The sequence below is a fragment of the Gadus macrocephalus genome, chromosome 22 (assembly GCF_031168955.1).
Source record: "Gadus macrocephalus chromosome 22, ASM3116895v1".
In the NCBI taxonomy this organism is placed as follows: Eukaryota; Metazoa; Chordata; class Actinopteri; order Gadiformes; family Gadidae; genus Gadus; species Gadus macrocephalus.
In genome coordinates, this window is record NC_082403.1 from 3511694 (window position 1) to 3536033 (window position 24340).

Below are 24340 nucleotides of genomic sequence, written 5' to 3' on the forward strand. Positions count from 1 at the left end.
GAATGCATTTTCTAGTTATTAGTTATTTTTCCATAATGGCGTTGCAAATTATGTTCAGGTGTGAAATCATAATTTGCTCATTTTGACTGGATAGATACGTTTAGGCATTTGGTTAGAGATAGTAACGTTTAGGGTTGGGGTTAGTTTAGGTATTTTAGATATGGATACCGGTAAATGTATGGGTTAGTAGCTACGTGTTATGTGTTTCATGTTTCATCACGTTTTCATGAAATATTATTGAGTAAGTCATGAGATTCATTCGCCATCCAAGGAAAAATAAACTCACATCCCAAGAAAGGGTTGGGGAAAAACTACTATCCTAGCACTGCAGTCCTGAACCTGCAGCCTCCTTGGGAGCATACCACACCGTGGCCCCGCCCCACGCACGGGTCCCGCCTCCATTGTCCCGCCCCTGCCCGTTTCGTCGTCGTGTTTTCTCCGGAAACGGAAGTGCGCAGGTACCAGTGACAGGCACCGTGACAGTCAGGTCCTCCTCGTAGCTCAAGCTCGGATATAGTGCGGGTAGCAGTGGGCTTATTACTATTCCAGTACAACAGAAATGGCGGCCGCGGATCCCCGCTCCTCGAGTGACGGTGGACCCGCCGGCAGAGGAGGATTCCCGGCCGGAGAGAGCAGCAACGAGCGCGACGGCCCGGGGAGGAGCGGCGGAGAGGGGGAGCGGGAGCCGGACCGGGCCACGTTCGAGTGTAACATTTGTTTGGACACTGCGAGGGACGCTGTCATCAGTATGTGCGGCCACTTGTTCTGGTACGAGACGGGAGATTGCTATTTATTCTTTGATCAGCCAATTCAGTTATTGGACTTGCAGTGCACGGTGCCGTTCTGCATGGCCTGCATTTGTTTATCTCCTAGGTCATTTCCCAGTAAACATATTTTTAGAGACAGGGCTCTCTATAGCTAGGGCATCACAGATGGCAACATCGGTGGCTATATCTCTGCAGGAGTGGGTGTTGGTTCCCCCCAGCTCCGTTGACACCGTCGCTCCTCGCTGATCACACCCAAATGCATATTATATATTCCCCTGCCCATAGGCATTTATTATTGATACGTTTAATGCTGAACTCATGTAACGTGATGATCTCACCTGACCTGAGAGCCTAAATACGTCCCCATTGGCACGCTACCTAAATCACGTACTCCTGCCTTCCCCTCAAGTAATTTATTAACTTTGTTGTTGGAGTGCATCATGGGTAGTCCTGAACTCCTGGCTTTTCACTTGTTTTGCACACGTCGGTCCAGGACCTTCTCTCTTTTATAAGTGGGCAGGTGACGTTGACCTTTGGTTTAGTCCACCCCTGATCTCAGTCGAACCTTCAACTCATTCCCGTTTGAGTGGGGGCAGCCTGAAGGCTGACTGAATGATACTCACACTTTGAGTGTGTAAACAACAAGTGCAAACGTTTCAAGTGTTTTTCCCCTGACGGGCTTGAGGATGTCGAGAGGTTCCTGTGAGATTAGTGCTAGTGGGAGAGGATTTGGGTCAGGTGATCCTTGGTAGTCTTCAGTCCTAGTAGGAGGTTGTGTTTATGTGTTAAGTGGACCGCAACCTCCCTGGTCAAAGGTCCCCTTGGCCTGGAGTCAAAACTTGAGCTATTGATAGGAGACATTTGACAATATACAATGACGAAAGAAATCTACTGTTGTGTTAACGTAACCATTGACATCCACCGGTTATGTCTGTTTCTTCCACTGTGTTTTAAAATATAGTTTGGGCCCAAACGATTCCTTCAAATCACAGGACTCATTTGATTGGAGCAGTGTACAGCCCACAGCAAATGGTATCAGAGACTCACTCAACCGGACTCGGATCCGATCTCTGACCAGTGGTCGTGAACAAGTCACTCAGGCCAGGAGTGTGGAGCCAGAGAAGCTGTTGCCACGGCGACGGAAGATGTTGCGCTATATAGTTGAGCTGTTTTGGTTGCATTGTCATGTGGTTCATTGAAACACAGTCAGACTGTGATAGGTCATGTCGTCTGCCAGAGATAGGCCTATCTTCGGTGGGACCATGCAAGGACATGTCACCATGGTGACGGAAGATCTGGCATCATCAGAACGTTGAGCTTGATTTGGTCGACTGAAAAATGGTCCAGCTGAAAAAACGATGGAGGGGAACAGATCTGTTACGGAACCCTAGAAACTTGAATACCTGGATTAAAAATACGTTCACAATAGGTCCTTTGATTGCTATAAATAATACTAGTAGGGCAGAATAGTCTTGTGCTTGTGGTTATTACATCCCATCCAAAAGGTTGTTGTTTCGATCTCCAATTTCAAATAAAGTTATAAAATGAAAGGTTGGTAAACTAAGAGCGATGGAATGGCCTTTTCAAATGCGTGTGCATGTTAAAGTGCTGTACGTAGACACGGAGAGCCCTCTCCATAGCCGGAGAGCCTGTCGGAGACCCTCTCCGTAGCTTACGTGCGCATCCAAATGTTTTTTAACTCTCCGTCGACGCCATGGACCTATTGGTCGACGCAACGGAGACGGCAAGGGCTGTGATTGGTCCTCTAACAATCATTTCCTGAATCACTTCCCCGGTTTGACTTTGCACCTTAATTACTTTGTGCATTGTTTACTTTGCACCTTAAGGACCAATAAAACACCCAATAAGATTTGAAAAGCTTTGGAAGTTTATTTACTAACACTGCTTACATGGTTTGTAGTCAGCATATAAGATAGATCGGGGGGCGAATTGCATTGCGTATCCGACAACCCGACGGAGAGCTGCTGAGGGGTCCCGTAGTTACGGAGTCGGATCACGGAGTCGGAGTATACTTTGGCTAAACGGTCCGGGTGGAACTCCGACTTCAAGAATTAAATTCCGCGTTGCAAAACAAGCCTTTACATTCGCCATATTAACGCTATGTACACCACATTTACGTACCCCATTTACGTACCACGGTTACCAACGGTTTTGTACCGTACCGACGGTTCGGTACAAATACGTGTACCGTTACACCCCTAGTTCCTAGATGATGAAAGTCTTCCTTAATACTGTTTTTAATCTCTCTCTCTCTCTCTTTCTCTCCCCCCCAGCTGGCCATGTCTACACCAGGTAGAGTTAACCTTTCTCTTAAAATACTCTTTAGGGATCGACCGATATTTTCTTCTGCCTTAGCAGATGTCCGATATACCGATGCCGATTTTCTTAAGGCGATATTTGGAGCGATATTTTCTCCCTCATTTGACATCATAAAAAATGCACAATGATAACAAATGTTACAAGTGTTAAATTTAAGCAAGGAACATTTATTAAACCGTTTTATTTACTTCTGTGGGTGATGTTGATCAGCCACATGATGTTGATGGCGATTCTAACCGTTAGTCACATCTCCAGTCTCCAGCCAGTTGTATGAAGGGATGGCCGGATCCGCCCGCTAGCTAGTGAGGGAAATGTTGCAGGTAGATTTCCCCCCCAGTCAAAATAATAATGTGTCTGTCTGTCTGTCTGTCTGTCTGTCTGTGTCTATGTGTGTCTGCGTCTGTCTGTCTGTCTGTCTGTCTGTCTGTCTGTGTAGTGGCTGGAGACACGGCCCAGCAGGCAGCAGTGTCCCGTGTGTAAGGCGGGGATCAGCCGAGACAAGGTGATCCCCCTGTATGGGAGGGGCAACAGCAGCCAGGAGGACCCCCGGTACACACACACACACACACACACTTATTTAATAGCGGTAGAATAAAAATGTATGCAGTCGAAATCATCCATATTATTACATTGCGTGTACGATAGGATTCCCTGTTGAGGGGAATCGTGGCGGGGGTTAATAACGCTTGACGTGATTATGGGATGTCCAGGTTGAAAATGCCCCCCAGGCCCCAAGGCCAGAGGACGGAGGCGGAGACCAGAGGAGGGGTGAGGCCTCGGCTTATTGATTTGGATTTGATCGCTTTATGAGTTTAACACATGTTTTATTAACAGTTGTTAAAAATAGTTTATCACGTTATAATGACCTCTTTCTCTCTCTCTCTCGTTTGCTCGTTCTTTGGTTCTCCCTCTCTCCCTCTCTCAGCCCTTCCAGGCGTTCGCGGACACCGGCTTCCACATGTCCTTCGGCATCGGCGCGTTCCCCTTTGGCTTCTTCACCACCGTGTTCAACACAAACGACCCCTTCCACCGAGCAGGTGTGTGCACACACACACACACACACACACACACACACACACACACACACACACACACACACACACACACACACACACACACACACACACACACACACACACACACACACACACACACACACACACCCCATTCTTTTTCACCCGTTTTCATGCCCGCTGGTACCTGAACCAATGTAGGACTCAGTGGCCACAGTCTACCGATCGGCATACTCGAGCCAGACACCATAAAGCCCACCTGCTCCTAAAGGACGTGTATCCGAACTCTCTGTCGGGATACGTTTACAGCCAAGTAACGCCTTGTTTCTGTCCAATCAGACCAGTACGCGGGCGATCACCAAGGCAACGGTAACGTCAACAACGGCAACAACAACTGGCAGGACTCCCTCTTCCTGTTCGTCGCCATCTTCTTCTTCTTCTGGCTTCTCAGCGTGTGACGGACGGACGGACGCGCGGAGGGGAATTCAAGGAGCACACTCGCACACACGCACAAACATACACACACGCACACATCGAAAGGATTTTAAAAGTTTTTCTTCCGAGGAAAACAAGCTCCCCCAGAACTGCTCCTACTCCTTAGAAGACTTTCGCCCCAACAACTTTCGCCCCCGTGTCTTTTGCTTATGAGGTCTGCCTTTTGAATCGAGCAACAGAAGGTGTGTCCCCTGAAACGTGTGAGGGTCAGGAATGGGCTGTGAATCTGGAATGGAATGTGGTTGGAGTCTAGAATCTTGTGTAAATCTGCAAATGTGGTGTTATTCTGGTATGTTGTGTCCTCCCTCCCTCCCTCGGTTGCACGCACACACACACACACACACACACACACACACACACACACACACACACACACACACACACACGACGGGTGGCTGTTGGTCGGTACGGGGTCATGGTTCCGTGCCGCTCTGTGGCGTAAGGCAGTATTACATCGTAACATGAGACCACGTGTGTTTTCATTGGCCGTGGGGTCTGAGGCGCGGTAGAGCCCTGTAGAACGAGGGTTCGCTCGCCCCAGTTTCGGTTTGTCGGTTTTCTTCGGTCTGTTTGAAAGCGTTTCGTACAAAAGGTTGATTCCTTTAAATAGCAATGATTCAGTCAAGTAAACAGGGTTGAACTGAGACGAGTCGACTCATGATATAACGCTAATGTGTAGTTGTTGCCATGCCAACTTTGTTTTTTTGTTTGTTCCAAAGAGATCAGAGCGTTAAATTATGAAATAGTTTTTTTTGATTAGAGTTTAAAGGTTGTCAGTGTCCAGGTTTTCGGAGGCGTTATTTTTTATCGTGGATCTAAACGATTAAAACGACGAAACAGACCCGAGTGCAGTAGTAGGCCTGGGGACGGACACACACACTTTTTCTATCTCTATTTGTCTTAACAAAAATAACTGCCATTGCACTGTGAAGTCGTCGACAGACGGTCATGTTGTCCCTTGGCGGGGGGAGGCAGTTTGGATCGGTCAGAATGGAATTAGAATCTAATCGAAACACGAAGCGTAACATCTCGTAGCAGCACTGGGAGTTGTTCCGCCGCCGTTAAGCCTATGTGTGCGTCGACTGCTCGTAACAGAATAATACGTCGTGTGTTTGTGTTTTTTGCGAACCATAAAAAAGTGGCGCAGCAGTGTTAACATTCACAGATCTGGGAGCGTATGCCAGGTGACTAACTAAAGACACAGGGCAGGGAACTGAGTGTTCTGGGGTATAGAGGCACGGATAGAACACGGTTGGTTCCACCGCCGTAGACCTTGATCTCATGGCGGCCATGTTGGCTGGTCGAGTGGGTGAACCTTCTACACTCTTGCTAGAGTCTAGAAGGTTGCAATGACGACTCGATGGAACCGCGTTTCTTAATGATGCCTGCGTTGGGGAATGGAATGCAGAACGGAGGCTTATGTGTTGCATCTTCTTGGTTCCCCCAGCGGTTCTAGTGTTCCCCTCCCAACTCAACAATGTGGCCGCTCGGTGAATGCGCAACGCGTTTTTCCTGATTGTACTAAACTTGCTTTTCCTGATTGTTTTGTAAATGTCTGTTCGTCAACGGGTGGACGTGTTATATATATATATATATATATATATAGATCTATAGATGTATAGATCTTTATATATATTAGTAAATGCCATTTTTTACGTGTCTCAATGAACAAATGCCTTGGGAGATGTAGAAGAGAAACAGAATGTGATGCTATGCAGCTGGCATTCAAAAAGGATAACGATACGCAAATGGCAGGTTCCACTTACGCTCTACGTCTGCAGAGTGTCTAATCCCTGCCGTCACCTGGCAATATTAAACATTAAAAACACTTCCCGCTGTAGTAATCAACGGGCCCAGCGCTGACTAGCGGTGAGCTCCAGCAGCGAGCGTTTTTTGGATTCCTACACATCGGGTGACGCGGACTCATAAACGGTACGAGGGGCTCGTCCCGGGGTCCCGGCGGGCAAACTCATTCACAAGGCGGACGGAGGGGGAAGGACATTCAGAACGGGGATGAACGATCGGACTGCTTGAAAGACCCCCAGGTTCCCCGAGAACACGACACAGACCCCCAGATTCCAGAGCTCTTCGGCTTGAAAGATAACGTTCTGGCGTCGACACAGTGGACGGCATCAGCATTCTATGTGGCCCGCTACTCTGTGGGCAGGGTCAAAGGTCAGGCCTGTAAAGGGGGGCGGGGGGTTAGACTTGAGGTACCAGGGATCGTTGTTTTTTTTCTTGGTGTAAAACCACTGTCTGGTCAAGCTGTACATTTGTATTCTCCAGCTTTGGAGAGACGGAGGCGTCAGGGAATCCCTTCGTGTCTTCTACATATTGAGTCGTTGTGCGAAACCAAATGTTCCGGGAGGGACGTGTGGGGACGACGGGCTCCCAGAGTGTGAATAAAGTAGATGTTTAATACTTTACCTTCGTTGTCTTCTTCCCACGGGCTCACGTTTACACACTAGATGAAGGCCTTGCATCACGTCATTCTAGAATCCAGTTGGACCTGCTTCCGATTCGACTTGAGATAACGAGTATATATTATATAAATGCCCTAAATGTTAATGTTATAGATCACATCTCGGTGGATTTCAATTCTAGTCAAATACTCTGAATGTCTAGAATCCAGTGATATGTAATTGATTAAATCCATTGAAATATTGTAATTGGCTAGAATCCTGTGAAATATTCTAATTATCAACGACCCTCCTTTAACAAGAAAGTCACTAATCCCATCTACTGTACCGCGATAGAGTTGGGGTTAATCGAGGGTTCATAATACGTGTCGATACGCAAACCTGTGCGCAATTTCCCTTGATAAATACCTGTTGCTCTAAATCCCCGTGGTCGCAGGACTGAACTCAATACCAATTATTTACACAGATTAAGGACCATATATGGTCACACAACGGGTAATGTGTGACCGAATGATGAAATGGAAATAGGACGATTCATGTAATTGAAGAGTTAATGGGAACATCAAAATAATAATTTAATGAATTTATCACCTACGCTGTGTCAGAAAGTGTAGGCCTAATCCAATTAATCTAATCTTGTTACACTCTGGCCTTGCTGCCTTGTAAACTAAAAAAATGGGACATGGAAGAAAGAGTGTCATGTAGTGCTGGACTCGAATCTTTTGTGTGCGTAAACTGATGACACTATCAAGGGCTGCAGGCGGCATAGAGCTCAGCAAGGGCAGGGAAAGGGCCTCTTTATCTCCCAACTCTTGATAAAATTTGCCTTTAGCCAAAACCCTGGCGACTGGGACCAGTGTTGCCAGATTGGGACCGATTTCCTGCCCAATCTGGCAACATTGGCTTGGACACATTGGCAAACAAAGGACTTAAACGAACCTATTTACACATTTATTTAGATTCAAAAGTATAGAAATATATACAAGGATACAAAGGATTTATTAAAAATAGTCTCAGTTGAAACAAGTTCTTAAAATGTAAGAACATGAAAGGCAATCAAAATAAATTCTTTAACATTGATAGTTAGTGTGTTAAAACGTAAATAGATTTTACGTTTCAGGTGAATATTTAAGCATTATGTCACAACAATTCACATATTTTCGATCTAGTATATATTATAACGAATCCCATTGTGAGGATTAGAAGTTGAATCGTTCTCTTTATTGGTTCTGTGGAATTTTCCCTGTTAAAGGGTAATTCCGGTGTGAAATGGATCTGGGATATGTTTTGCAAGATAACAAGTTGAAACGTTCGTTTTGGAGCACAAAAAACGCATATTGACGCTTTATTCAGTTGCTGTTTTTAGCCGATTCTACTAAACGCTATAAACTTGGAACGATAGCGTTTTGGTAAAAACTAAATCGCTATTTTAAACCACTTAAAAGGCTAAAAGTAGCCCGACACTTCTTTGGTAGTATAGTAAGGGCCATAACATACAACGAGGCATTGAGAACTTTGTAAGTGTACAGATTGTTTATTAAAAAGGACATTTTATACACACAATACCATCAGAAGATCACCCGTCTACGCCATTTTGTTTTTAAAACTCGATAAGTAGATTGGCGAACACAGAGCTTGCGTGTTGCTGACGGATGTCACAATCTCTGTGTTCGTCAATCTCCCTATCGAGTCAACAAACAAAATGGCGTTGATGGGTGATCTGATGATGGTATCGTGTGTATAAAATGTCCTTTTTAATAAACAATCAGTACACTTACAAAGTTCTCAATGCCTCGTTTAATATGTAAAGACCCTTATTATACTATCAAAGAAGTGTCGGGCTACTTTTCGCCTTTAAAGTGGTTTAAAATAGCGATTTAGTTTTTTACCAAAACGCTATCGTTCCAAGTTCATAGCGTCAAAACGAAAGTTTCAACTTGTTATCATGCAAAACATATCCCAAATCCATTTTACACCGGAATTACCCTTTAAGAAAAGGGCATGGTACCCTAAAAGGCTTTAAATACAGGATGCAATGTACATCCTAATAAAAATAATGTCTGTCTGTCTGTGTGTGTCTGTCTGTCTGTCTGTCTAATGTCCTTAAAAATAGAACTTCTCATAACTTAAAACAATATTGCAAAATATGCCTCCCCCCCCCCCCCCCCCCCCCCAAGAATATAATCATTCATGTTCCCAACACACACACACACACACACACACACACACACACACACACACACACACACACAGAGACACACACACACACACACACACACACACACACACACACACACACACACACACACACACACACACACACACACACCCCTCCTAAAGTGCAAATCCCATTCTACCCTCGTGTTCATTCAGTCATGCTTCAGACACACCGTAAAAATCTCATCCCCCCCGAGCGGTATTCATTAAAAAGTGCAGGAAGGGAAATTAAAAAGAAATGTGTGTGTAAACGCGGCACGTGTGCGATAGGAGCGGTCGCCCGGCGAGCGATGGAGAGCAGAGTTTGACACGTTGCCACGGTAACGTGCAGTAGAAGAGACACCTCTTTATTTGGCCCCCTTGTTGGACTTGTTGAGGATCTTCATGAGGTTCTTGGACATGTAGTAGGGGCGCTCCTGGGAGCCGTCGTTACGCTCCAGGTCCTCCACTGCACCGGGGGGGGGGGGGGGGAGGACCACAGCGTCACGTACGTGTGTGTGTGTGTGTGTGTGTGTGTGTGTGTCTAGGTGTGTGTGTGTGTCTAGGTGTGTGTGTGTGTGTGTGTGTGTGTGTGTGTGTGTGTGTGTGTGTCTAGGTGTGTGTGTGTGTGTGTGTGTGTGTGTGTGTCTAGGTGTGTGTGTGTGTCTCGGTGTGTGTGTGTGTGTCTAGGTGTGTGTGTGTGTGTGTCTAGGTGTGTGTGTCTAGGTGTGTGTGTCTAGGTGTGTGTGTGTGTCTAGGTGTGTTTATGTGTGTCTAGGTGTGTGTGTGTGTGTGTGTGTCTAGGTGTGTGTGTCTAGGTGTGTGTGTGTGTCTAGGTGTGTGTGTGTGTGTCTAGGTGTGTGTGTGTGTGTCTAGGTGTGTGTGTGTGTGTGTGTCTAGGTGTGTGTGTCTAGGTGTGTGTGTGTGTGTGTCTAGGTGTGTGTGTCTAGGTGTGTGTGTGTGCATTGCTACGGAGACACTCACAGAAGCAGAGGAAGAGGGTGTCCACACACATGTTGTACACGCTGAAGAAGCCGTGAGCGATAAGGTAGATCCGATGGCCACCGTCTGAAGGAGAACCACGGGAACAGCTTCAGGACAAAACCACCCAACAACACTGGTCTGGGACCAGTCCGAGTCAGAGGTCACAAGTCTCAACGGTCGCCGTTGGAGAGTGAACAGTCCATGCAGGTCAGGCAGGGGTCTTAGAGTCCACTCACTGTGGTGGGGGCCCCTGTCTAATGGGGGCCCATAATGAACCAGGTCAGGAAGGCCCCCCCCCCTGAGTCCTAGAGTCTACTCACTATCATGGGGGGCCCTGTCTGCTGGGGGCCTCATAGTGAACCAGGTCACCCCCCCCCCCCCCCCCCCCTGGGTCCTTGAGTCTACTCACTCTCATGGGCCCGTCTGCTGCTACATAGTGATCCAGGGTGTCAGGCAGGGGTCGCCCCTGGGTCCTAGAGGCTACTCACTATAATGTCTGCAGGGGGGCCTCATATTGAACCAGGTCAGGCAGGGCCCCCACTGGGTCCAAGAGGCTACTCACTATGATGGGCATCCAGTAGTAGTTGAGGTTCTCAGAGCGGAACGTTTCCCCCGGCAGTGCGATGCGTCCAGAGAAGAAGAAGAAGGACAGCACCGCTGGGGAACCAAACAGAACCAGCAGGTTAGGCTAGGAGGTTGGGCTAGGAGGTTAGGCTAGGAGGCTAAGCTGGCTAGGAGGTTGGGCTGGCTAGGAGGCTAAGCTGGCTAGGAGGTTAGGCTAAGGGGTCTGCTTTAGCATCGGTGGTTCCCAACTCGTCTCCAGAGACCAGGAGGGTTGTGGGATGGCCACAATACATTGATTTTCAGAAATGATTATTCTGCACGTTTCATGACGTAAAGGGACGTTTGCAAACCAGGGACTACATGAACTATTTCCACTTGTCCTAATGGTGATTGTTCTCAGCCTCAACTGTAAGTTTCTTAGATAAAAGTGTGCTAAACTATTAAATGTATATCAACTTCTCTGTGGCCATGTATACACCGTACATTAGGCAGTTTGATCCCATTCACACTAGGGATGCACCAAATGTTCGGCCGAAAATGGCCCAAAATATAATTTTTGGTTTCGGCCGAAGGAGTAAAAAGGCCGAAAATAATACACCGAACATTTTTATTTTTGAAAAAAAATAATAATACTCATTTATTTAAAAAGGTACACTGTTCTTAAATTCTTGCTATAAGATCTGCTGGAATGTTAGAAAACGTTCAGTATTAAATAAATATTTTGTCTATAATTTGTAATTGATTTGTTTTATTGAAAAGCAAGAAAAAAAATGTTCATAAAGGACATTTAATTGTTTGACTTATGCAATGGTGAAAAATTAAAGCAAAATAAATGAAAAACAGCAAAAGCCACATTCGGTATTCTGCTTCGGCTTTCGGCCAACTGTTTCAGTATATTCGGTTTCGGCCAAGAATGTTCATTTCGGTGCATCCCTAATTCACACCACATATGGCACCAGCAGATATCCAGAAGAAGGAATTTGTTTATCGACCCGGACCCTGAACTCAAGCTCGAGCCTGTGTGCGCGTGCTCATGCGCGTGTGCGTGCGTGCCCATTTGCGTGCATGCTCATGTGTGTGTGCGTGTGCACGAGTTTGTACTCACCCACGCCCCCGACGACCAACAGCTTCCCGAAGAACAGAAGCAGGTCGGTCACCTTGTCCAGCACCACCACCCTATCGGGGAGCGGCAACACCGTCGTCACGGAAACACTACTCCACCCACACCAGGACACTACACCCATGTGTTAACACCACCCCCGACCCGCCCCCATACTGCAACATTATCATCCTCTTCCTCATCTGTGTTATTGTATTATACAGTCTGACACTTCTGCTGTGAAACCCACGTTAAACATTAAAGGTCCCATGTTAAACCACCAGGTGTGAGTGTGATTAGCCGCTACTAGCCGTTTGACAATCTGCCTGTTCTGACATCAGAAGTGGGCGTGTTGTCCACCTAGAGGTATGATGGATAGATGAGCAACTTTTGCTACAGTCCACTGGGTAGGCTGGTAGACTGATCTATCCAGCACACACCTAGCCGGACACACCCACTTGTGATGTCAGAAGAGGCTGAACAGCTTGTAACGGCTAATCACACTCGCACCTGGTGGTATAATATGTCATCTTTAACTTATCGTATGAACGCTAGTTGTCCAACGGTTCATCAGTTAAATAATATAAAATATAAACACTGTTACACACGACCACTGACCTTATTATGTTCCTCATCAGCAGAAAGAAGGCGTTTTTCGCAGAGACGCAGAAGTTTTTCCCGTAAACGGCGATCTGTCGAGACCAAATCACGGCCGATTAAAATTTAAAAATAAAAAACCACATCTCTATCGGTTCATTCATAATGTAACAATAATGCATCTCATTCATTCTTGATGTACTGTGATAGAAATTTCCAGAAGGCTTTCTCAAGACACTAAGACACTGTGCGCTCTCAGTTATTATCTGTAGTAAACATTTCACAGTTTGCGCTGCCCTTATCCTCTGGGGAGGGGGACGGGGACTTAAACAGCCACAGCTGATCCAAGGCTAAACCATGAGCTAAACCCTGGGATTACTGAAGGGAGTAGTGGCTCTCATCTGTTAGCTGGGCCCTCGAAGACGTTTTCTTTACCTGCTTTTGCACTGCAGTGAGCCCCCTGTTCAGAGCTCAGCCTCTGGTGGTCGAGCTGAGTGGTCTCTCTGTTCAGAGACTACTTTTCTTTGATGTTATGTATTGCCCTTTATTACAATAAACCCTTTATGTTCATTCTGAGATACGTCGTCGAAAGTTTTGAAGAATTTCTCCACCCAAGAAACCAATCAATTAAGTCATCGATTCACACAATCATGTCAAACCTTAGGTCATCTATTCATTTCTTCTGCCCATGTCTCACCATCCATTGGTTAACTCATTCACCAGTTCACTCGTTAATAAGAAAGAAAAATCTGGATTTTCTAACCTGGACCCTATTTTCGATAATTTTGGGTCTATGGGACCAAACCGTACAACAAATAAAATAAACAAATAAAAATCGATCTACGAGACCGGGGTGATGAAGCAATCCTTCATAGCGGTGGTTGTCAAACTTTTTATTCTACTAGTGTACCCCCTCCAAATTGTTGGGATAGTCTCCCCAGTACCCCAGGACTACTCCAAAGTACCCCTAGAGGTACGCGTACCGCCATTTGAAAACCACTGCTTTAGATCCCAAGCGACGGTCAAACAGAAACCCCCCCCGGAGTGTCCCCTGGAGGCTGACCATGATGTAGGCGTTCCGGTTCAGGAACTTGATGAACTTCTCCAGGCACCAGAAGCAGCACTTGAGACAGCACATGAGGAAGCGGGCGCAGGGGTTCTGGGCAGCTGGGGGGGGGCGAGAGGCAGGTTAGGACACACTGGCACTTCGTACGTCACCGTGCTGCTCTGGCGTGGGTCTGGACGTACAGTGGGCACTACACAATAAGAGCGCTACACAATAAAAGATCAATAAATGTATGCAGATAGCTGAGAGAGACCAGTGGGGCAGCACAGGGGTGAGGCTAGATGGACTAATGGTTATGGTAAGAATGGTCCTGGGTTTGATCCCCGATATCCTTGAGCAATAAGCCCCCCCCACCCCTCCCTGCTCCTTAACGACCTCTATCTGACCTCCACCGTCGCTAAGGGCACCGGAGTCTGCTGAACCAAGATGGCGGGCCTTACAGCGGGTCTTGTGGTCGATGTACTCCAGCAGAATCCGGACGATCTGGACCAGGGTGAGGATCAAAGCCCCGAACGCCAGTGACCCCACGTGGTACCTGGTAGAGAGAGAGCACACACACACACACACAGATGACGGACAACTCCTATGAAGCAGTCATAGTCTAGCAGTAAAGGGCTTTGCACAGAAAACACCCACCGGATATTAATATGCAATTACAAAAATAGAAAACGAAAAACTCTGCCCTCTAGTGACTTAGCAGGGAAGTGCGCTCATTTACAGGTCTGCTGCCGTTATGCGAGCACGTCAGTCGTACTGTGCTTCCACACACACACACACACACACACACACACACACACACACACACGTCTTATCCAGGGGTGTCCTTAGGGATTGCCAGCCTCACCTGAGGGTGCGTATGAACGCGGCGCTGAGGGGGAAGTAGGGGATGTCCGAGGGCTTGGAGAAGGCCCAGTAGTAGGAGGCGAAGGCGCCGGCCAGCGTGCACTGGCCCAGCGCGATGACGAAGTTGACGCACCACAGAAAGGCCACGGCGTTGTAGATCTGCAGGTTGAAGATGTTGCGCTGCAGGAGCCCCTCGTCGTTGTAGCGGATGAAGATGCAGCGGGCGGACGGGCAGCCCGGGGCCGAGGAGGAGGTGAAGTTCTGGACGGGGGGGGGGGAGGAGGAGGGGGAGGAGGAGGGGGAGGAGGAGGAGGAGAGATGAGGAGAGATGAGGAGGGGGAGGAGGAGGAGGGGTATAGGAGGAGGTGGAGAAGAAGGAGAGATGAGGAGGAGGAGGAGGAGGAGGAGGAGGAGGAGGAGGGGGGGTATAGGAGGAGGTGGAGAAGAAGGAGAGATGAGGAGGGGGAGGAGGAGGAGGGGGGGGAGGAGGAGGAGGAGGGGGGGGAGGAGGAGGAGGGGTATAGGAGGAGGTGGAGAAGAAGGAGAGATGAGGAGGGGGAGGAGGAGGAGGGGGGGAGGAGGAGGAGGGGGGGAGGAGGAGGAGGAGGGGGGGGGAGGGGAGGAGGAGGAGGAGGAGGAGGAGGAGGAGGAGCGAGGAGGAGGAGGAGGAGGAGCGAGGAGGAGGAGGAGGAGGAGCGAGGAGGAGGAGCGAGGAGGAGGAGGAGGAGTGAGGAGTGAACAGGTTGAAGTGGAGGATTGAGGAAGGGAGGACGGGGAGAGGATGAAGGAAGAGGAGGAGGCGGAGGAGGTAGTGGATGTGAGCAGGGGGGAAGGAGGAGAGAGGGAGGGGTGGAGGTGGACAGGATGAGGTGGGAGTGCGGAGGAGGAGGATGACAGGGGGAGGGGAGGTTGGAGGGAGAGAGGCGAAGAGGAGGTGGCAGAGTGAGGAGGTGGCAGAGTGTAAGGGAGGAGGAGGAGGTGATGGGTTTAGGTGGGTGGAGAAGGAGGAGCAAGGAAGGGGGGAGGAGCAGGTGAGAGGAGGGAGAGGAGGGAGGCATGGTGTGGGGGGGGGGGGGGGGGGGTTTAGGGGAGAAAGACGTTAGGAGGCTCAATCAAACTGCGTCGATCCCTACTCTACACCGTCTCCACGGCAACAGCGAGGCGACCCGGTGGTCTGGGGTCCGGTGCGGTGGGCTCACCAGGGGGTCGCACTCCTGGGTGCCGTTGTAGCGCTCGCAGTCGCCCTGGCTGACGTTGAGCGCCACCACCCGGTAGATGGGGGCCCCGGAGGTGGCGAGGTACCTGTTGTCGGCTGGTCAAGGAGGCAGACAGCCAGAGGGAGGGGTCACACACACACACACACACACACACACAAACACACACACACAATGACAAACGCATACACACATGCGCATACTGACAGACACACATGCACATACTGACAGACACACACACGTGCGCATACACACACACACACACACACACACACACACACACACACACACACACACACACACACACACAGGATACAAGGCGGTGATGCCCCAGTACGCCACACAGACCAGCACCAGGACGAAGGTGACCAGAGGGTAGAGGAGCGTGGACATCATGTGACCCACGGCCCTGCCAATCACAGACACACACAGGCGTAAAGACCTTACACCACCACGTCGTCATGGTTACCTTGAAAGGGGCCTGCAGACGGACTGTCGTAGAACTACTTCGAGACTTCACAGACTCGACTTGAAATGTTAGCTATGTTATGCAAATCTAAGAAATGTTTAAACGAAAACAATCTGTCGATATAACATAGAATTCATTTATGGGATTTACATATCCGTAACATTTGGGGGGAAATCTGGTGTTAAACAAAATGTCCCGAGCCCAGAGCCAGAGATACAAAAATAACCCCGGGACACCTATAGCTATATAACATATTGCTACTCTATCCCCTTATGGTGACCTCTGACCTGCTGGCCTCCTGGATCAGAGCGATGGCGATGAGGATCCTCTTCCTGAGGAAGATGACGGTGAGGAGGATGATGGCCTCGGCCACAGCGATGATGATCACTGGGAGAGAGAGAGAGAGAGGCCACGAGAGAAACAGCGGGGGGGGAGGGAGAGAGCGAGAGCGCGAAACTGAGTGAATGTGCTTTACAGAACTAAAAAAAACATACAGCAAAACACATTTGTGTTTCTAACATGACGGAGAGTTACCTTGGGGATCTTAACATGACAGGGCGTCACCTGGGGGATCTTAACATGACAGGGTGTCACCTGGGGGATCTTAACATGACAGGGTGTCACCTGGAGGATCTTAACATGACAGGGTGTCACCTGGAGGATCCTTCCATGACAGAGTGTCACCTGGAGGATCCTAACATGACAGGGTGTCTCCTGGGGGATCCTAACATGACAGGGTGTCACCTGGGGGATCTTAACATGACAGAGTGTCACCTGGAGGATCCTAACATGACAGGGTGTCACCTGGAGGATCCTTCCATGACAGAGTGTCACCTGGAGGATCCTAACATGACAGGGTGTCACCTGGGGGGATCTTAACATGACAGAGTGTCACCTGGGGGATCCTAACATGACATCACATCAATCCTAACATGAGCGCCCCACTAGACTCACAGAAGGCCAGCCAGGTCTCCTGGGTCTGCAGGTACACCTCCAGGTTGGTGGTGAAGCCGATGTCCGTGATGGAGACCGCTCGCGTCTTGTAGTTGTCGTACTCCCAGTAGCAGTGCCAGATACCTGCACCCAGCGGAGGACATTATGGCCTATTCTTTATTATAGTTTCAGGACTATGTTGGAGCCCTGGTCTGCGACACTGTGGTTAAACGGTGTGTTTGAAGGTGTGGTTCAGTTGCAGTGGTTACAGGTGTAGTTATGACGGTTGTAGCTGTAACAGGTATGGCTGTACCAGGTGGAGCTGTAACAGATGTAGCTGTAACAGCAGTTGATATTAATGGTGTAGCTGTTACAGGGGTAGCTGTAACAGGTGTAGCTGTAACAGGAGTTTTTATTAATGGTGTAGCTTTAACAGATGTAGCTGTAACAGGTGTAGCTGTAACCGGCGAAGCGGTTACAGGGGTATCTGTAACAGGGGTAGCTGTAACCGGCGAAGCGGTTACAGGGGTATCTGTTACAGGGGTCGCTGTAACAGGTGTTACTTTATCAGGTGTATTTATAACAGGGAGCTGTCTGAGCTGTGCCGGGTTCAGCCGCGCCGGGTGCAGCTCAGGGGCGTCTCTCGGGGGGCTGATCAGGGTCTCACCGTAGCCCCCGGCCCCCAGGAGGCCCAGGATCAGCAGCCACACCATGACAGGCGCCGTGAAGCGCAGCAGCAGCAGGAACAGCATGCTCACCAGCATGGAGATGACCAGGCCACTAAGGAGCAGAGGAGAGACCAGAGGAGGAGAGAGCAGAGGAGGAGAGAGCAGAGGAGGAGAGAGCAGAGGAGGAGAGAGCAGAGGAGGAGAGAGCAGGAGAGGAGAGAGCAGGAGAGGAGAGAGCAGGAGAGGAGGAGAGAGCAGGAGAGGAGAGAGCAGAGGAGGAGAGAGCAGAGGAGGAGAGAGCAGAGGAGGAGAGAGCAGAGGAGGAGAGAGCAGAGGAGGAGAGAGCAGAGGAGGAGAGGAGAGCGCAGGAGAGAGCAGGAGAGGAGGAGAGAGCAGAGGAGGAGAGAGCAGAGGAGGAGAGAGCAGAGGAGGAGAGAGCAGAGGAGGAGAGTCCAGGAGAGTCCAGGAGAGGAGAGAGCAGGAGAGGAGAGAGCAGAGGAGGAGAGACCAGTAGAGGAGAGGCCAGTAGAGGAGAGGCCAGTAGAGGAGAGGCCAGTAGAAGAGAGACCAGTAGAAGAGAGAGCAGAGGAGGAGAGAGCAGGAGAGGAGAGAGCAGAGGAGGAGAGAGCAGAGGAGGAGAGTCCAGGAGAGGAGAGACCAGTAGAGGAGAGAGCAGGAGAGGAGAGACCAGTAGAAGAGAGGCCAGTAGAGGAGAGGCCAGTAGAAGAGAGACCAGTAGAAGAGAGAGCAGAGGAGGAGAGAGCAGGAGAGGAGAGTACAGAGACAGGGGGGAGGAAAGAGTAAGAAACAGTACGGTACATAAGAGTAGAAAACAGAGTAGAGTGCAGTAGGGTAGAGCACAGTGGAGTAGAGAAAAGGGTCGAGTTAACAGTAAGACAGACAAGAGTGCAGTAGCAGAGTAGGAGGCAGGAGCAGAACAGTAGAGTAGAACAGAACAGAGCATTACAGAGTAGAACAGAGTAGAGTAGAACGTAGTAGAATAGTAGAGCAGCGTAGAGTAGAAGGCCCCGTGTGACTCACAGGAGAATCCAGGGCCAGGCTGAGGCGAAGTCCTCAAAGATCCTCACGCCCACGTCTTTGGCGTTGAAGCTGTTCACTACGACCCTGACAGACGCAAAGCACAACTTTATACTGACAAAAAGCAGGGATTTACCATCTACTATCTATCCATCTATAGAGATTAGATAGATCTATATCTATGTCTGTGTTTGTGTGCGTGGGACAGACTGTTTTTGGTGTTTATTGTCTCTATGATGCAATGTCATCTGCCAGATACTGACCTTCATCCCAGCCTTACATAAAACAAACCATCTTTAATGGTCCCAGCGCATCAGTAACCCAACCCATGATTTTATTATACCATAACACAACCGTTCTATTTGAACATGGACTAAACCACCAAAAACACTGTCGGCGTGCTACAATCTAGTTTGACGAGGGACGGTCTAATAAGAATAGAAAGCAGTACGGATTTGACCACCAGAGGGCAGCAACTAGCGGAACTACATAACTACTGCTACGAGAACTCACGCTTTTACTGACCCATTCCTAGCAAGAGAGAGACACACAGGGGTTAATATTATAAACCGTGTGTGTATGGGTTTGTGCTTTCGTCTAGGAGTCTAGGAGTGTGTGTGTGTGTGTGTGTGTGTGTGTGTGTGTGTGTGTGTGTGTGTGTGTGTGTGTGTGTGTGTGTGTGTGTGTGTGTGTGTGTGTGTGTGTGTGTGTGTGTGTGTGTGTGTAGAGGTTTTTAGGTGTAGAGGTGTGTGTAAGCGTATGTGTAGGTGTGTGTGTGTGTGTAGGTGTGTATAAGTGTATGTGTAGAGGGGTGTGTGTAAGCGTATGTGTGTGTATAAGTATAAGTGTGTGTATCTTACTGTGTGCCGTTCATCAGGGATTCATTGAGGCTGGGGGGCAAGTTCGGGATTTTACTGAAATAGTCCGGAATTTGGCCCAGGGCTGTGACATCAGGAAGACACCTCCCCAGCACTACACACATGCACAAAATACATACACATGTCACTCTACGTTAATATAGAGATCAAGTGTGTAGTTTGAGTGTCTGTTTGTGAGTAGTGGAGGTGTACCGTGTGTGTACGTGTATGTATGTGTATGTAGTGTAGAGTCTGGAGTGTAGAGTCTGGAGCAGGGGTCTCAAACTCGCGGCCCGGGGGCCAATTGAGGCCCGCAGGAAGATATTTTGTGGCCCCCTACTTGACATCAAAGTTTAGTGTTAGTGCGGCCTGCACGTTGTTGTTGAGTGGCTTGCCATACTTTTTTATACTTGTGATCGGGTAACCAGATGTCCCGGTTTTGCCGGGACAGTCCCAATTTTGAGTTGCGTGTCCTGAGTCCCGACAGAAGCCAAAGGACGCTAAAATGTCCCGGTTTCCACCAACCACTATGAAATGTCCCGTGTTGTCAGCGATTACATAGCCAACGTGATCTAATTATAGCCCTATCATTAACTTAGATTGGGTCAGTTGTGCTCCTCTTTTCTGTGGAATATTTGAAGCGGCCCAGCCTGACCCAGACTTTACCTCCGGCGGCCCCCAGGTAAGGTGAGTTTGAGACCCCTGAGTGTCTGTGTGTGCTCACCAGATGTAGTCGGCGTGTAGAAAAACGGACAGAGCTCTTTGTCCACGATCTCGGTGACACTCTGAGAAACAGAGACACTTTTAGATGACACACTTAAAATCAGATCCTTCAAAACAATCAAAATCACTCGCCCAAAACATGACCCCAGGTGCCCACCGAGTCATGGAGGAGCAGGAAAGGGGCTCGGGGCCACATTGCTCAGGGAGAACTACAGCTAGACCGCAACTTATTGGTCGAAACATAAAGAAATATCGGCGGCCATGTTTGTTTGCATCAATGGTTTGTAAAAACGTTTTTACAAACCATAGATGCAAACAAACATGGCCGCCGACTTATCAATGGAAGCCCCGCCCTTTTCCCGATGAGGTCGGTGTAAAGGAACGGAAGTACACGCATAGCCAACGAGCTAGTGGTATTCGACTGGTTGCCGTCTCCATGACGACCGTCTCCGACGGAGTTAGACTCCGTCCTGACTGAGATGAACGTCTCCACAGCAGATCGCTGGGCCCAGCGGCGTGGACGCCGCGTGTGAACCTCACCAGTGTGGTGGTGGTCAGGTTGATAGAAGGGTTGCACAGGCTCTGGTTGAAGGCATCCGCCGGACGGCCCAGGTAGTCCGTCAGCCCCCAGAAGATCTTGGGGCACTCTGACACGCACACCTGGGGAGGGAGGGAGGAGGAGGAGGAGGCGGGGCTAACTCGGAGGGGGATAGCATAGCTCCTCCTAGCAGAGTTTACCTGGGCTTCTTCAGCCAGTTCAAATGAGCTTGTTTGTTTTTTAAGATACAAACTATACAAAGTACGAGTATATATAAGAAATAAGAAAAAAAGTGACAGAAAGTCACTGAATAAGAAAGTGACAAAAGGAACAGTGGATACAACTTCAAATAGGTTAATACACGTATGACACTGTATTTGATAAACCGAGGGGTGTGATGGGGGGGGGGCTGGCAGCCTCTGAGCACCTGAGTGGTGGGACACTGCAGTCCGTTGAGGGCGGCTGCGATCACGTTGGTGGACGTGGCACACTGGAGGAGGTCGAAGTAGAAGACGTTGGGCTTGCCTCTACGGGACGACAGACAGACGGGGGGGAAGAGAGAGCGAGAGAGAGAGCGAGAGCGAGAGCGAGAGCGAGAGAGAGATGAACAAGAGGCAGACAGCTTCTCAAAGTACAGATCTTACCCAGAGGAAGCAACTATTTGGCTAAAATTGGTCACTCAATAAGCCTCTTCCTTCATGCATGATCATTTATATTTGTTAATGAATGGCGTCAGACAGACAGACAGACAGAGATCATTGGGGGGGGGGGGGGGGGGGGTGCGACAGTTCTCTGCCTACTTGTTGTGGTCGATGCCGCAGAACGAGCCGGTGGAGTTCCGCGGGTACAGAACGTGTCGAGGGTCCCCATAGAGCCAGGCTAGGAGACACAGTGAAGGCGTTTGAGATACAGACCTCACCAGAACCAGAACACAACACAGACCTCACCAGAACCAGAACACAACACAGACCTCATCAGAACCAGAACACAGCACTCCTTCAATGAAGTTCACGTTTCACCAAAATTCCTTTTGTAATTTAACCTTCAAAAACTGAATATTTGGTCTCACCCAACCGAAACTAAAGTTTAATTTCATTACCAATTCATGAGCCCTGCCACACACATGAAAAGTGATGTTCGCGGCAAGGCTGTTGAAATATTTATAATTAATAATTAATTAATTAATTAATAATTAATTAGCTGGTCAGTCGTAAGGATCGTCTTTCAAAGGTGACATATTATACCACCAGGTGTAAGCCGTTTTGAAAAGCTGCCTCTTCTGACATCACAAGTTGGCTTGTAATGGCTAATCCCACTCACACCTGGTGGTGTAATAGGTTACTTTTAAACAATAAAGATGGATTCAGATATATTTTTGGATTTGGTTCCACACTCATGACAAAAAACCGAGTGCTGCTTCTTGACGCTTCCTGCCCTCCGTCTGAACTTTTAACCAAAACATGGCCGTCACATGACCGCAAACATGGCTGTCACATGACCGCAAACAACGTATCGCTGGGCTGGGCCCATGAGCTGGGCGGGGAACACTTTTTGAATCTTTGGGGAAACCATGAAGCAACTCAATGGGAATGCATTCTTATAGATATAGGTAAATACTATCTGTATTTAAAAAAAAAAAAACGTAGAAGATTGTCCGTGCCTCACCTATAATCCCCACGACCATGTAGCCCAGGATCACCAACATGAACAGCACACAGCAGATTATATCCGTGCAGCTCCTGGAAGAAACAGACCGTTAGAAACCCTGAAGGAGTCAATGATAAGATCAGTCTCAATGCCTACATCGGTCATCTATAAGGGCTGAAAACACGCTGGCTTAATGGTGGATGGAGATATGAGATAATAACTGAGAACATGCTGGCTTCACCGTGAATGAAGATATGAGATAATAACCCTAAAGCATACCTATTTAGTTCAGCATTCTCTTAATTCATTTGATATATTTATTTGTATTATTATTTTTGTTTATTTTCATTGCATTGTTAAGAACCTTGCATTGATATTTCGCACAAAAGGCGCTTTATACATAAAGTTTGATTTGGCAAGATAATAACTGAGGTTTTATGACGCATACCGCAGAGACTAGTGCTTTGTTAATCTCCACAGAGAAATTAAATGTCAGCTGCACCAATTAAAATAGTTTTCGTTGCCTTGAGTCTCGGTCACAGGCGTGTCAATATGCCCTCTATGGCCGAGGCACTTGGCTGATCAAACACAGATAAGAGTGTGTCAAGAGAAGGGTTCCTGGCCTCGTTAATTCGGACATGTGACCGATGGGAGAACCACAGGTACCTATTGTGGATGGGCCCGTGGAACGTGGGGTCAAACTGGGCTGCTTCACCTGGGGAGACGGGACACAGGAGAACCAATCAATCACAGCTCATAAGAGAAGGCCCGACTCATCCTAGCGGGCTCACGCGCGAGGCGATTGGAACGCACCCGGAGAGATAACTGGAACGCACCCGGAGAGACAGCTGGGTTACTACTATGTAGTCTCTCACCGTTATTACTTTATATTCCTATCGTTATGTGTAGTAATTAGCCACGATTAACTGAATCGTAAAAAATTGTATCACTTATGAATATATATATTTCATCCATTATCTTTTGAAATAAAAGCATCCTAACTGATTGCAATGTATTTAAATATATGTGCTACAATATATAACGAAGTACACATTGAGAGAATACATGCATTGATTCAAATAACGCATTTAGATAGGTCAGTGTGGCAGGAAGATAGCGCCTTGTCATTAGACAGGTATTGTCACACGTGAGCTACCATTCCCTAATGTTTCCTCAAGATAAGATAAGAGTGTGCGTGCGTGCGTGCGTGTGTGTGTAAGAGTGTGTGTGTAAGAGAACGCAAACTTCCTGGAACAATAGATGACGCGACAGTGGAGCTGAAACAAGTGACTACAAAGATCCCAGGCAGCGCTCTGTTTGTCTGGGCCAGCTCCGGAGGGACCCTTGTCCCAGGAGCCACCAAATATTAAAAAAATTGGGATTGTCGGAAAAGAAAAGTGAGATCATTAACATTTCATTGATCATCGACAGAGTATTGCATTGACCCTCAGTCCTCAAACACACCTCAAGGATCAACAACTGGTATCGACAGGTCCACTCACCTGACCAGATCGTTTAGTTCTGAGACCCAAAGTTTGAAAGCATCACTTACACTTGTACACAGAAGGGGCTAGGGCTGGGCGATTAATCAAATCTCGATCTTGATTTGAACTACAAACGATTACAATACTAATATAATCAAGTTGCTATAACTATTATTATTTATTTTTTATTAAATGTTTGATAGAAAGTGCAGAACAGCTGGATACATATCTCTACATTATTTTAGATTTCAACATTTTTCTTTTTGACAATTTTGTGTATTTTCTTAAGTCGAAATTTTAAAGTTCTCACAGAGGGGGAGTGAAGACAGAGGAGGATAGTGCATTTCAAAAGACAATCCAAGATCTAATCTTACTACAAAGGAAT

General features: G+C 48.1%; 2 protein-coding genes across 2 annotated transcripts; one reads left to right on the forward strand and one right to left on the reverse strand.

The window, feature by feature from the left end:
* The first annotated feature begins 431 nt into the window (after positions 1-431).
* On the forward strand, positions 432-7041 carry rnf5 (ring finger protein 5). The gene is made up of 6 exons (XM_060042705.1): positions 432-768; positions 3062-3080; positions 3544-3656; positions 3818-3875; positions 4033-4144; positions 4460-7041. Exons 1-6 carry the CDS (start codon positions 560-562, stop codon positions 4576-4578), a joined length of 630 nt encoding a protein of 209 aa, XP_059898688.1. The 5' UTR covers positions 432-559; the 3' UTR covers positions 4579-7041.
* Positions 7042-9217: 2176 nt separating this feature from the next.
* slc44a4 (solute carrier family 44 member 4) lies at positions 9218-23394 on the reverse strand. The gene is given in 22 exon segments (XM_060042707.1): positions 9218-9700; positions 10216-10284; positions 10287-10299; positions 10778-10872; positions 11885-11955; positions 12497-12570; positions 13539-13642; positions 13982-14076; positions 14386-14645; positions 15584-15686; positions 15915-16007; positions 16355-16454; positions 17022-17144; positions 17668-17780; positions 18710-18793; positions 19567-19678; positions 20288-20348; positions 20827-20946; positions 21252-21351; positions 21625-21703; positions 22490-22563; positions 23138-23394. Coding segments are annotated over 21 exon segments (2010 nt in total). The 5' UTR covers positions 22530-22563; positions 23138-23394; the 3' UTR covers positions 9218-9599.
* Positions 23395-24340: the final 946 nt, after the last annotated feature.

Bases quoted from the DNA above. Each gene is read 5' to 3' on its own strand.
- rnf5 (XM_060042705.1), top strand. From the start codon at position 560: ATGGCGGCCGCGGATCCCCGCTCCTCGAGTGACGGTGGACCCGCCGGC. The intron at 3,657-3,817 runs GTACACACACAC...TGGGATGTCCAG, and splicing joins AGCAGCCAGGAGGACCCCCG to GTTGAAAATGCCCCCCAGGC. The intron at 4,145-4,459 runs GTGTGTGCACAC...CTGTCCAATCAG, and splicing joins CGACCCCTTCCACCGAGCAG to ACCAGTACGCGGGCGATCAC.